Source organism: Strongylocentrotus purpuratus, unplaced genomic scaffold, assembly GCF_000002235.5.
Source record: "Strongylocentrotus purpuratus isolate Spur 01 unplaced genomic scaffold, Spur_5.0 spur5_scaffold_16, whole genome shotgun sequence".
NCBI lineage: Eukaryota > Metazoa > Echinodermata > Echinoidea > Camarodonta > Strongylocentrotidae > Strongylocentrotus > Strongylocentrotus purpuratus.
In genome coordinates this window covers 2,831,264-2,846,819 of record NW_022145601.1, presented here as the reverse complement: position 1 = coordinate 2,846,819, position 15,556 = coordinate 2,831,264, and the positions used below count along the sequence as shown (strand labels likewise).

Sequence of the window (15,556 nt, the reverse complement as noted above, 5' to 3'; positions counted from 1 at the left end):
AAGAGTCAGAAGGGCATTACCATTGTGTTTATAAAGTTTACCAGTTAATGCCTCTATGGCTCCAAGCAAACACGTACAACCACTCTCATTGTCAAACGGAAACATAGGACCTTTCAAAGCAACCTTGATAAGCAAGAGGTGGTAATTATGAGTGAAAAAAGTGGGTAGAGGTATTGCATTAGTGACGAGGAGTCTCGGACGGGGACATGGGCCTTATGATTATCTACCCCTGTATTATACAGGGGTGGGGTGCAAGATTCATAAAGGGGCGAGTCAAGGGTGTTTGGTCTGGTATATAATACCAACATCATACTATTTATTGCACCTGATTATTCTGTCGAGTTGATAGTCGACAAGAGCTTGAATCAGACTAGAGAAGAAGGAAAATGACACTTGATAATTTAAAGCCCCACTGTACTACTTGTAGCTACTTGCTCCCTCTATATAGAAAACAATGCCTAAACAGTGGCCATTGGTCCCCATGATACTCTGCTTATGTTAATTGAGAGCTAAGTTGATGAGATAGCCACCTGTCAGTGACCACGCTGTGTGGTCTAATCCCTCCTGGCCAAACTAGTACAGACCGCCTTTAATATTTTTTGTATTTTGGTAGCATATGCAACAGAAAATGACCAAATACCATGGACTTGCTCGAAACTGAATCCCACAGAAGTGCCACAAAATTGTTGTAATCTTTCTACTTTATTGAGAGTTTGAAAGTATGATGCAGTCTGTAGACCAAGTTCAGTGGTATTTAAAATTGTAAGAATTGGCTTGAATCTAGATGCATGACAAGAGGGAGAGATATAAAGAAAAGTAAACAAACAAAAAGAAGAACAAACAGGTACTTGTAATTGCACAATTTGCACTAACTCCCGGAACCATTTGAAAATTCCATTTAAATTTGGAGAGTGTATTTCAAGTTGCTGTAAACTGATGTTATGTTTTCAGTGGTATTCCAATTTCTCAACATTTACATTGGAATATGTGGTTCATTATCTGATTGCTTTTGATCGTAAATTGAGTCGAATAAGTGACTAACTGCAATATCATTTTTTGTTTATTTTGTAACACAGCAGCATTGGATTTACATTGTTGCTATTTTCAACAACCTGTGATGTTCACATTCGAGTCTGCGCAAAAAATTCCCTATCAGTTTCCAAAATATGTCATGTTTTTGCGATGAACATTATTTATTTTCTCCTCGATAGTACCGATGTTAAGGAGTAAAATTGATCAGAAAGAGTCTTTGTATTTAATTGTAATGCAAGTGCATTAAAAATATATGAGAAAATAAACATGTAATGTGATAAAAAAAAGGTTCATTTTTACAAAGTACTTTGTTAAACATTTTACTGAAAATAAAAGCAAAACAATATGTTACCATACAATATGTTTTTTATGGTTTGATTTTGTAAGGAGTTGTGAGAAAAATATTTGAGATTATATTAGTCCTCAATTGCAAAGACTTTCAAGAAATCAAACTAAGGTTTTTTCAACATCCTTCTTTGTCATTTATCAAAATGTGCAAATATTGCAGTGACACATGACGTAATCTGAACATTATTTATGTCAAGGCATTGAAATAGTGTATTGAAACTGCCCTTGAGTTGATTTTTTAAAGTCTTTGTGATCGCTTCGAAGGACAACGTAAACAGGTAGAATCTGCAAACAATATCAACATTTTGGTAACTTGTTAGAATAACTGACGCTGACAACAAATAGTATTTATTAAAAAAAAATGTTCTTCAAACCCCCTTTTTTCCCCACCGTAATATATTTTGAATTAGATTAATGCGTCTGCAAGAATACTAGCCGCATTTATCTATATTATTTCTTAATATATATATATATACAATTCATTAGACGCATCATATACAGAAGAGACCGCACACCTTGAGAATATAATGGAATTTTGAGAATATCCATTCAACATGATCAGAGGTCCTGAACCATAGAGTACCGAAGCTGTGACATCATAACAATCTGTTTTTAGAATTTCTCAATTTTTTCTTCAGTTTCCAAAAGAGCATCAAATATAATGTCCAAATGTCGAAAACCAATTGAATATTAAGTATTGGCTGAGATTTGACTATCTGAATAAATAGATGTCCTATGGAAACTCAGTGTTATAGTGCTCTGCTTGATAACATTAGGAACCAGAGCACTATACCATTGAGTTCCCATAGGACATCTATTTATTCAGATGGTCATATCTCAGCCAATACTTCAGCAAATATTCAATTGGTTTTCGACATTCGGACACTATATTCGATGCTCTTTCGGAAAATGAAGAATTTTTTTTAGAAATTCTAAAAATAGATTTTTGATGACGTCACGCTTCACCACTCTATTATATCGAAACTGACGGGGTATTTGAAGCATGGTTGAATGCGTAGACTCACTAAATATCTTATATCTTATATCTGAATTATAAATAATCGTGTAATTTACTACTTGGAAGCAAATAATTATCTTGTTTGAACACGAGCATGGTTTCTGTAAGAAACATAGCACTAAGTTATCATTGATTAATCTTGCAAATACACTATTGAATTACTTCGATGAAGGTAGAACAACGGTTGGCATCTTTTTTGACCTTCAAAAAGCATTAGGTACTATAAACCACAGCATTCTCCTCCCAAAAAAGTCATGGAATACGTGGGTTAGCCTTGCAATGGTTTGAAGATTATTTGTGTTTACGATTACAGTTAATACAATATAAAGATATATGTCTTTTAAATTGAATATATAACATGTGGTGTCCCTCAACCTTCCGTTCTTGGACCAACATTATTTGTACTATATGCAAATGACTTACCTAACTCCACAAACATTTTCAATAACAGATTATTCGCTGATAATCTATTTCCTACTCTTAATACTAGACAAAAAGAATTTAATTCAGAAATTGTAATTGAAATTTAATGAAGGTTAAGGAATGGTGTAATGCAAATGAAATCACAATTAACACACAGAAAACAAGCAAGAATGTCAAGATCAGATATTAGAGATGTATCCGTTGCACCATTTTGTTGGAATTGAAATTGATGGTCACCTCTCGTAGAAAGAACATATTCAGACAATAAACAAAATGCATACGGAAAAAAGTAGGCATTCTGTTAAAATTGAGACATTTTGTTCCCAAGAATAGATTTGTGTTATCATATATATGGTTTATGTACAGCCTCATCTCTCTTATGGAGTAGAAGTATGGGGGAGAACTTACAAAAGTAATCTAAATTGTATTTAAGTCAAAAATGACAATGAGAGCAATTATTTTCAGTCTACTTAGAAATGACTCCAAAACTCTTTTTCAAAGTCTATAAATAGTAAATATTGTTAAACATCATGAACTTCTTGTGTCAACATTAATTAATGTATGATTTGGTAAAAGGTGTATTACCACACTCTTTAGTCGATTATTGTCGGATGATACAGGACAGATATGCAACAAGAAGAGAAAGTGGCTTCCTCTATCAACCAAAATGTTAGACGACGCAAGGACAATTTTGTTTTTTGTTTGTAGGAACAAAGCTGTGGATTGATCTCCCAGATGAAATTAGATTAAAAACATCGAGGTTATCTTTTCATAGACATCTTTCCACCTACCTTTTACTGTAAACGACGTGGGCTGACGAACCGCGAAACGACGAACCACTATTAAACGCGCTGCATGGGTGCGCTCTTTGTTCGGGACACGAATTCGAATCTCAAGTTTCAAAATGTAAGACAAACACATTTAAATTTACCTGGCGGGCCCCAATGCCTTTTTTTATTATTAATTATTCTAAGTCAGTCAAATCATGTTTTCCCTTGTCGTGTGAGAACCATATTATCTTGATTTGACCGATTCGAACATAAATATCTCATCAGTGCTTCCGCTGCACCTATCCCAAAACTGTAAATATAAAGTACATAAAGCAAGAATCCATAAACATGTGCAATGAACCAAGCTCCCAAGCCTTTAATTTGAGCTCAAATAATCTCATTCGTAACATTGAATGGTAAATTGTGTAAGGTACGCGTACAATGCCAAATATAAACATAACATCATGCACGTAACAATTAAAACGAAACTAGTCAAGTGCATTTCAATACAAGTCATTTCAAGTGCTTGTGACCAACGATTTACATCTTTCATTGCACTTTGAGGAAGTTGGCCTCAATAAAAACAGTGCACCTTTTCGACTTACGGCGAGGAAAAGCAATATTTGATTCAGGTTATTGGTACGGGGGGAAACTGACTACGTCTACCTACCAATTGACATTCTAGGGACGACAGCTTGGTGGAAAATTAGAATAAGTCTTTTACTTTGCGATATCTTGCGATATCTTAGATGAGCCTCGTTTCATGGTATCATGGACATCCTTCATCGAATCATTTCTGTGTCTATGCAGATGTTGGCCATCTTGGTGTTGATGATCAGCCTTCACGGAGATACATGGCAAGGTAAATACACGCATTGTGATGCGATAGTTTATACCGCACTCATTACGATCCCGTTGGCTTTGATATCACCTTTTTGAAGAGGATTCTTCGTGTTCATGCCTTCATTTTCCAACTTTACCTATTCCTTAAGCTTTGGTCACAAATCAGAGCAGCGACCGACCGATCACTACAGTCCTGGATCACTAGCCTGCTCGGTCGCTGCTGGAATTAAGCATCGCCCAGCAATTAGGTCGGTGCCCGGGCGGCGACCGCCCAGGCACCGAACGTATTTTGGGCGGCGAGTGAAAAATGAGCAGGCGCCGCTCAAATTTTAACTCCGCGCTTAAACTTCAGCGGCGACCGAGCGATGCCCTAAAAACGAGCGGTGCCTGGGCGGCCGCCGCTCGGTGGCCGGGCAGCCGCCGGGCAGAATTGGTTAGAAACTCGCCGCTCGGCCGCGGGGCAGGCTACTTTTGAGTAATGTGACCATAGCATTAGTTAACAAGTACCTTAAAGCAAACCAAAGTGCTGTGTAGGCGTAGATGTGCCTTGGAAAAGGCCATTGTGGAGGGGTCGTGGTATAGTGGTTCGTTCAATTGACTCTCAATCCAAGGGTTGAGGGTTCGAATCCAGACCCGGCACCATAATGTCCTTTGGAATTTGCTACTCACCATCCAGGTGTATATTTTATGGGTCACTGACAGTTGCTGGGATAATAATTATTACAGGGCCCTCAAGAAGAACAGCATGATCATGCTGATGCTGGGCTTTCCCGGGGAAACAAAATTTGCATAATTTGCATTATCATTATTATTATCATTATATTCTTTATTATTCGTATTAGTGTTATTATTATTATTATTATTATAAGCATGCCTAGATTAGTAGATTTGTATATTATTCTTAATATATAGTGTTCTCATTGTTCTAATGTCAGATGGTAACTCAAATACTAATACACATGCCGTTTACCACACAGCAATACCCCACTTTATTCTCAGTTTAAACACAGACACCTGCCCCTGCAGAATACAATAAGTTCTGATTTTTCAACAAAGAAACATAAACAAGGTCCAGCATAAATCTATAACTGTCACCAAAAGTTAACTTCTAGGGTTACCCTTCAAATATAACATCTAAATCAGATTTTTAACCCAAGACTTCCAAGTTTTGTTGTAACTCCTACTCCTCCTCTCCTCATTTGACTCTCTGGAACTTGGTCCTGTAATTGACCTACACCCCAGGGCGGATCTACGGGGGGGGGGGGGGGGGGGGGGGGTAATCCCCCCTCGGGCTGCCAAGTGAAAATGTGATGTGCACTATACACAGTGGCATTGTGTAAGTAGATGCCAAGAAAACACCACTTACGGGGGTTCGAAATAGCACACACGGCTCTGGGTCAACCCCCCCCCCCCTTAGCAAAAAAGATAGATACGCCCCTTGCCCCCTTCCCCCACAAACTTCTCTAGCTTCCCATCTTTATGTCTCACACATAACTCATTTTTACTGGGATTAGGTCCTCAACTTACTTAGCTATATCCCCCAATAATGCACTTACAAAGTGAATCCTTTACAGTCATGGCATCTTCGGGTTTTTTTCTCCCGCATGTATTATATGCTAACCTTGGCACATTATATCCCTTATGAGATAACCAACCAAAATCTCAATTTACTTCGCATCCTTTGTTATTTTAACGTAGTAGATACACATCTCAATTTTAATAAAATGTTTACCTTCTTACACAGTAAAAACGCTGCTTAAAAAAGTGATGTTCACTAAAGCGTTGGTCATATCCCACCGTGCGTGTTTTTAGTCCGTACGGTTTTTGGGGAGGCCACGGCCGCCACGTTTTCTGAAAACGTAGGGAGGGAGTGGCAAAGGCAGGGAGGGAGTACCGGCAAAGCACGTCACACGCACGGTGTAAGTACGTGGCCCGCACGCCACGCCTGGCCGTGAGCGGTTGCATGCATCGTACGTTGCGCACGTGGTAAGTGCGTTGTACGTACTTACAACGTGCTTACAACGTACGGTCTCCGTGCGGTTGCCACGTTGTCTTACGGAGGCCTTACTTACACGTGCTGCTCACGTACGGTGTCCTTACTCACTCGCACGTTGTAAGTGCGTGCACGTGCGATGAACTCGGTGAGTCGGGGTATGTCGGAGCATATAGGACGACATTCCCATTTTCTCTAGAAGTTGCTGCTGCCTCAAGATGCCGCCCATTCCACCGCAGAGACTCCGGGTTCTGATGCTGCAAGAACACCTTCAAGTGGCAGTGCATGAGTACGACGTGGTATTACTTGCCTTGATACGGGAGAGAGAGAGGCAACAGAGACGCCGACGCAGAAGATGGTGGGTTCGCCCATGGATCGAGAGGAGGAGGCTTTTCGGGCAGTACGAAACGTTGTTCCAAGAGCTAGAGCGTGAATCGCGGGGGGACTATGTCGGATACATCCGAATGGACCCCAATCTCTTCGCCGAGCTCCTGCTCCGAGTGACCCCTCGAATCACCAAGTGCCCAAGGTGTGTGTCTTCATTTCTGCCATAACGAATTCTTGGTTTTGCTTTGTATTTGCTTTAAAATGTTGTCTTATTTCTATTAGAAGCTTCCCGTTGCCTATTTAAGAATAAATCTCTGACAGAAGGAGCAAATTTTGCAAATCACAACTTTTCAGTAAAATGGCCAAAGAATCAAAACGCCTTCATGTAAATTGATGTTTTTGGTGGCAAATAAAAGTGTTTTTCTATCAAATATTATAAACAATAATTGTATTTAGTCATTCATGTATTTGTAATTAAGGTAAGTTTTTGTAGCACTCTTTCTGGGCCACCCAAACGCTATTAATACATTTTATGTTTCAGGAGTCGCCGCCCTCTTGAGCCTGGCCTGAAGCTGGCCATCACCCTTCGCTTCTTGGCGACGGGGAACAGCTACAGGTCCCTTGCCTACGACTTCCGGGTGGCACACAACAGCATATCCACGTTCGTGCCGGAGGTCTGCACCGCCATCTACAAGGAATATAAGGAGGAGATGTTCAACATGTCCTCCACACAGGACGAGTGGAAAGCCGTCGCTCGCCAGTTTGGAACGCGATTGAAATTTCACCACTGTTGTGGGGCGATCGACGGGAAACATATCGCCATCAAGAAGCCAAATAAAAGTGGATCGCTCTATTACAATTATAAGCGCTTCTGTTCTGTGGTGCTCCTGGCCATCGTGGATGCTAACTATTCCTTCTTGTGGTGCAAGGTGGGGGCCAACGGCTCTTCCTCAGACGCAGGCGTGTTCAACGAGTCCACCCTCCGGGGGGCACTGGAGGACAACACTATTGGATTCCCAGCACCGGATCCACTTCCAGGCGACGACCGGGACTTTCCCTACTTCATTGTAGGCGATGATGCTTTTCCCCTACGAAAGTGGCTCTTGAAGCCATACAGTCGCCGTGCCATGACCCACAAAGAGAGAGTGATGAACTATCGGACCTCTCGGGCACGTCGGGTTGTGGAGAACAGCTTCGGGATATTGGCTCACCGGTGGCGGTGCCTACTCACCACCCTGCAGTTGGAGCCTGGCAGGGTGATTTGCGTTGTGTTGGGCTGCCTCACCCTTCACTATTGGCTGCGAATGCGCCGGCCCGGACTACAGGACCTTAATTTGGACCGCGAGGATGAGGATGGCAACGTGGTCCCCGGGGCCTGGAGGGAGGATGTGCAGATGACCGAACCCAACCAGATGGTCGGCCAACGGGCCTCAAGAGAAGGGAAAACCCTGAGAAACTATCTAGCGGACTATTACAGTTCCCCACTTGGCCGCCTACCATGGCAAGATCGGGTTGTTTGAACACATGAACTCATGATACTCATGATTTAATTTTATGAACTCTGGAGACATTCTATGAACTCTACAGACACTCATGATTTTAAAGAACTCTGGGGACATTCCATGAACTCATGATTTAATTTTATGTATTTATGTGTGAATAAACATGTAGAAGTCAAACATAATCATTAAATGTATTTTTGTTTTTCTTATTCAAAATCAACCTTAACTTTAATATTATATACCAGAATGGTTCCGGTCTCACCTCTTACTTTCAAAGCCCCCCCCCCCCCAAAAAAAAAAAATAAATAAATAAAATAAATAAATAAATAAAACAAATCGGTAATTTTTAACAAATGGTTATAATAAACTTTACTACACATTTTTTCATAATAGCAGTGAAAGGATGTTCCTTTGTCTACTGAGGAACTGTATATTTTGTCCGCTTTCTTTGTCAGTCATGTTCATAGTGTATACTGCATAAATCAGTGCGCACAACGTGCGTTGTAAGTGCGGAGCACGTGCTTACTCGGTACGGTCCACGTGAGTTCTGCGTGCTCATTAGACAGTTGAACTGGGGAAGTGGCGAGTAAGCACGGACCACGCACTTATCACGTGCGCAGCACGCACGTGCTAAGTGCGTCTTCCGTAGAGCAAGTGACCGTGGGATACAAATTTAAAAACGCACGGAGTCAGTGCGTTGTGCGCTCGTTGGCAGTACCGGGCACGCACGTCACGCACACTGGGGGTAAATCGGTAGCCCGAACGCAGCGAAAGTTCCTCATGCACTAAAAGCGCTACGGTGTGTCTGCGTGTTCATAAATCCGTACGGAGGCGGTACTCACCACGTACCGATACCCACATTTTGCCTACGTTTTTGCACGTAGACAGCACGCACTTGCAAGTACGGCGGGATGTGACCACCGCATTACAGTTGTACACTATCTTTAAACAACAGTTGAACAAATTGTAAACAATGTTGCTCGAAACGAAAGTAATTTTGTTAAACATTCGCTGTTTAAAATTTAATGACTGCTATATTTACTATACGAGAGTTTTTAGACAGTGTTGTTTACATATGACGTCATGTGTCTCGTGCCAGTAAAGTGCGCGTTGGCTAAAAGCTTTATTTCACATTGTTATGTTTAGAAACAGGTTCCTTGAAACTAACATGCAATTGAAATTAACATGCCACTTAGAAATGCAGTGCAGCTGTTTAGGCACAGCTCATTGTTATTCATATTAGATGCATACACACAATGCAAGTGTATGCAAGGGTCTTCTGTTGACTACACAGATTGATACATATGTAAAAGCACATGGATATTGGGTCTGGATTAAACTACCAAAGCAACCACACGTGTTTCTGCAGGCTCCATTTTGTTTGTCTCTATACTTACATTTATTTAGCTTAATATTTATTACTTTCCAACCCACAACACAACACACATCATGGCCGACCAAGCTACCGACGCGCTTCTAAGTGACTGGGGATTCAATGGCTTAATTGAAATCACTTTTCTATTAACCAATTTGAAGTTTTTAACTTATAGCGTAAGTTCACAGTTAAAATTTTCAGTATCTGTACGCAAATGTCAGAATATAGGTAGACTTAAATTAAAATCGTCGCGTCATGCAGTGCGGCACTGATCGCGCACTCGGTTATAACGTGTGCTAAATTCCTTGCCATAGAGATTGCATGCATCCCTATATAATGCAGTTTATACGTGCGTGCATGCGCGCTCATGCAAAATTGTCACTGTTTTGGCGCTAATTCATGAATTGCAGAATTACCCTACCATATTGTTAGTCTTCATATACCTATAATATAGAGACCCAGAAGTAGTGGTGCACTTATTCAGAGTATCAAACCCAAATTATACGCCATTATACAACCCTTTTGTTGTAAACAACCCCCACTGAACAACAGCTCCTTTTTAAACAACTTTCTTTAATCAACCCAGTTGGTGTAAACAACCCCCACTGAACAACAGCTCCTTTTTAAACAACTTTCTTTAAACAACCCAGTTGGTGTAAACAACCCCCACTGAACAACAGCTTCATTTTAAACAACCGTCTTTAAACAACACCAGTTGTTTAAATTGTGATTTTAAACAAGTTGTTCAAAATTTTGATCAACTAAGTGTTTAAACTTTAAACAACTCGAGATGCTTAACATTTTAAACAACTTTCAGATCAGGTCACCCGTTAATCAAGAGTTGTTTAAACTTTTAAACAACTTGTTCACAAAATTTTTAACTGTGTAGTATAATTTCTTTTCAACCCGAAATTTCTTTTGTATCATTTTAAAAGATGCCACAATATTGTTCAATTGTCATTACAAAAGAAAGAACAACAACAAAGGCCAACATCATTGTCAAAAAAAGAATTCAAGTATACTCTGCTCTAGAAAGTCTGTAAGAAATATCACACATGACTCTCTTAAAAATCATATTCAAGCCAGTCAATTGCAATGGAAATACTCTTCGGATAATAATAATAATAATAATAATAATAATAATAATAGTTAGTTCTTATATAGCGCTTTTCAAGACCGAAGGCCCTCTCAAAGCGCTTTACAGATAGATATATTATTACCCCGGTCATTGGATTCAGGCTTACCTGCACACGATGTATGCACATTCTCCACTCCCTGGGGAGCATTCCAGCCAGGCGTCATTTTTACATGCGCACACTTGCTAATCTAAGCACATTAGCTTTCGCATCCTACCGGGTACCCATTTCACACCTGGGTGGAGAGTGGCGAATGTAGATCAATGTCTTGCCAAAGGACATTAGGCCCGTGGTGGGACTTGAACCGCGAACCTTGTGATCCACAGTCCGGTGACATATCCACTCGTCCACGACACCTCTACAAATATAAAAAATATGATCCGAATTAACCAAAAAACGTCTTCGCAAACTCCACACATTTAAACTCGTTTTGTACTTTTAACTCATGTTGTCTTCACTACTTTTCCACCATTTTTTCGCTCTATGTCTAAAAGTGTCATTTGTAGCCAAATCAATGTGGCATCACACAGCTTATCATTGGCGCTGAAAAAAACGTCCGTTCATTATTGCGAACGGTCGAGCTCCACTACTGTATACAGCCCTCTAAAACCACTGACGTTTGGTTCTCAAGGTCGGACGTGGTCTCAACATTATGTGCCATCTAACTTTAAAAACTCATGCATACATTTTCTAGTCTAGGCTTATACTCTAAACATAAATGAACACGACAAATCTCATAGCTTCATTTCCCTGGCATTTTGAACGCCATCATACAAGAACAAACAACCCAGTGATACAATGTAAATATTACATTCAAATCGCTTACCGATGGTTGCAGATATCAAAAACTACAGATACCAGCCATTTCTGCTAGGCATCAGTGATCAAAGTCAAGAGAAAAATTGTTGTGGTGATGCCGCCTCCGTATGTTATTGTATTTATTAAACTTCATTGATGTTCATCAATAACCTTTTTATAAACATGTATATTACAATGCAGTCTAGAAAAATAGAAGGAAACTTATATACGGCAGAAAAAATATTGATTCTTCTTGTAATAACATGACACATAATGCATAAAATAAATAATATAATGTACCATAAAACATCAAAAGACACGTAGCAATGTAAATTTCTCTTGATGATGAAAATATGCCGAAAAGTAAGCAAGAAAAAAAAAACGGACAAAAATATAAAATACTAAAATAAACAAAATGAAGAAAAGGAAGACGGGTCAAATGAATATTCAGACCATCACACTCAACTGCAAAGTATTTTGGACTAGGTAAAGATCGCGAGAAACAAATGTTGAAATCATTCCTGATAATGTAATCACAGTGTAGGGGAATTTACAAAAGACTTAACTCCGTTTCGTTGACATTCAGCCTTGCATGAAGTCTTTCGTCTACGGCTAATTGTCAACGAAATGGAGTTAAGTCTTTTGTTATTTCCGTTTGCTGCTCCGGCATCCAGTGAACACGAATTCGTTTCACAAAATTATGAAAATGCAAGCACTACTTTAAAAAAACAGAACTTTGTTACTCAAGCTCATTTTTCTTGACTGAGGTGTCATATGCAAGGACAGAAACTCAACTTTCTAGAAATATGATTTTCTCTTTGAAATTCAGATACCGTCCGCCAAATGACTTTTTGGTTTCCTCTCTTCAAATTCATTTGAATCACTCATGCGTGAGAAATACATTATATGAGTTGCATCAAATGAACGATTATAATTGTGATTAAGTTATAAAAAACATCGATAATTCTCGGTTTCGTTTTTTCTGGGACGCGCTGTTTAATTTTTGACAATTTCGAGATTTCTTTATTTAAAATTGTTCTCACATTTATTCAAGCTATTTAAGAAATTCAAACCAAATTATGATGTTTTTCTTTAGGAGACAAAAAAAACGTTTTTATCAAATATTTATATGACTGCAATGTATAAAACAAAATATATAATATATATATATATAATATAATATATATTATTTATACACATAAAATATTACAAACAAAACTATAAAAATAAAAAAATAAACATAGAACACGATGATATGACAACAACACATTTTTATTTTACAGCATAAAAAACTGTCCATCTACTATTAGACAAATAATGCACTGCAGTGAGGGCATTAGTAAGAATTACCCACATGCAAGGTACCTTTGGAACAGTCTAACACGCCCGAGGCGATGTCCGAGGGTGTTTGGACTGTTTCAAAGGTACCGAATGTGGATGCCCGAACAAGTGCTGTGTATTATTTGTTTTATACAATTATGACGTGGATCCTTGTTATTTGATGAACCACCCTCATCTCAAAGTCCGTATGATCTAGATCTAAATTAAATAACTAATCCGTTTTAAATTCCGCGGCAGCCATTTTCGCGAGTAAAGTAAAACGATAAATCTCAATGGTTGCGATCGCAAAACATGATCGCCAATGACCGGTAGTTATCCAAATTTCGCGTTAGGCTAAATAAATGCATGGTCACGTGTACGCTTTTAACCAATCAAATGATTAGGATCTACGTCATCATTTTATAACAAATGATATTTACTTTTTGTTTACATCATATTATTTCCTAGAAGAGGTAAAGGATTTTTAATACGACATATTCATATTCAGTCAATGGGCAGATATGTAATTCTCCAGACTGGCTGGACTTTGGTGATTCACAGTATCTCATCGTTAACTTTGGAAAGACCTGGCCTGATGCAAATCTTTACTGTCAAGACCAAGGTGGACATCTTGCTATCATTACTTCTCATGAACAAACTGTAAGTGAAATAAAATTCAATGATATGTATTCATCAATATGATTTATCACTAATATTTCCTTTCTTCGTCATCCCCTGTTTCACCGTTTTATGTAACGTTGTTATATGTAAATTAAAAAATGAGCAAAATTTTAATCTGAATCACGTAGATTTAAGTTGGTCATTTCAAAATGTCTAGTATATTAGGTTGAGTAAATAAAACCACTTACACCAAGACAATTTTTCTCCCTAAAATGTGTATTTCAGTTTTGTTTTTTGTTTATAAACTCATTTTTTTTATTTTGAATTGGTGTAACAACCACATAACCCCTGACATCTGATCATACTTGGTATATCAGTGTGTATACCCTAGGTAAATAAACATGGTTACTGCAGATCATTTTTGATGAAGTGAAGTGTGATTTAACTGTTTTTTTCCCTACGATTTGTCGAATGCTCAATCAACCAATTTAAATTTGACCATATAATAATATGCGTATGACTTAAGAAATAATTCATAATTATTTCAGGAAAAAATAGATAATACCTAAAATGCATGTATAAGATTACTCCGTAAATAATTTCTTTTTTAAACAATCGTCTCTTTTTCATTTTTCAGGCTTTTCTCATCACCTTCACGTTGAAAGCAGATTTAGGATATAACTACTGGATAGGACTTCATGACTCAGACGGTGATGGACAGTATACATGGATTGACAACACACTACCAGAGTGAATATACAAAAATAATGATAATAATAATAATACACTGTTGGAAATCTGTATTAGTTCGCCTCTTTTTATAAATTCATTATTAGAATATGATTTGTTCGTGATGAATATTTATTTAGTTTATATCATATTAGAGCTCTACTGATCAATCTAGAGCGTCATAGAGATTGATTTATTAAGTTCTGAGAAAATGTTATTTATCAAAGATAAACTTTATAATACTCAAAATCAATTCCGGAAAAGAGTAACGAAGAACTTAACCAACCATTTGTGCAACACTGTAAGAATAATGACAATATTAATGATAATGATAATAATAATATTGATAATGATACTCATAATAATAATAATAATAATAGTAATAATAATAATAATAAAAGTAATAATAATGATAATAATAATAGTAATAATAATGATAATAATAATAGTAATAATAATGATAATAATAATGCATAAATTGATAATGATATCAATGATCATTATCATCATGGAATCACGTTTACATAATAACAAAATAAAAGTATAGGCTGGTAAAAGATTCAGTTAAAAGCGCACGTGGCTATTCAAGCCTAACCTAATAAAATAATAACAATTAACCATTATGATATCAATATACTAATAATGGTGGTGATGAGAATGATGATGATCACATTGATACAATTTTTATGATCATTTCACAACTAGGTGTCAAGCTGACCTTTTAAATACAAGAATTGAAATACTGGTCCTCACACAGCAACTTTACTGTCTACTTATGTTGTTTGTAAGGCTTTTGGTGTACAATTTTTATTATTATGATTTATTCTATGATTGTATCCAAAGGAAATATAGCTGTAATCGTTACTTTCTAAAAATAAAAAATAACACTGTCCCTCACCTTTTGAAATGTGCCAATATTACAATGACGTATTACCTAATCCAAACATTAATTTTAGGATAGTACAATAAGGTACAGAACTAACCTTTGAGTTGATTTAAAAAAGCAGTTGCGATCGTTTTACTTCTATATTCCCTATGTGGACTTACAATGTGAAGGTCTTGTCCAATAGAAAGTGTATAAAACAAGGCATTTTCGGGATAATTAAAGGAATTTACTCGATTTTGAAGAACGAGTCGATAGTACACTATTTATATTTTATTTCCTTGATAGCTACTCTAATTGGTCACCTTCACAACCGTCAGCAAGTAATGAATGTGTCCGCATGAGATCTACATACAGCTTAGTAGATCAAGGGAAATGGCAAACAAGCTCCTGTTCAGCTCCGCGCGTCCACATATGTCAACGTCCGAAAGGTATATA

At 37.8% G+C, this 15,556-nt stretch overlaps 1 protein-coding gene across 1 annotated transcript; it reads left to right on the top strand.

Moving 5' to 3' along the window:
- The first annotated feature begins 6,645 nt into the window (after positions 1 to 6,645).
- LOC105444342 (putative nuclease HARBI1) lies at positions 6,646 to 8,274 on the top strand. Its single transcript, XM_030987654.1, has 2 exons — positions 6,646 to 6,956; positions 7,296 to 8,274. The coding sequence occupies exons 1-2, from the start codon at positions 6,646 to 6,648 to the stop codon at positions 8,272 to 8,274; spliced, it is 1,290 nt and encodes a 429-aa protein (XP_030843514.1).
- Positions 8,275 to 15,556: the final 7,282 nt, after the last annotated feature.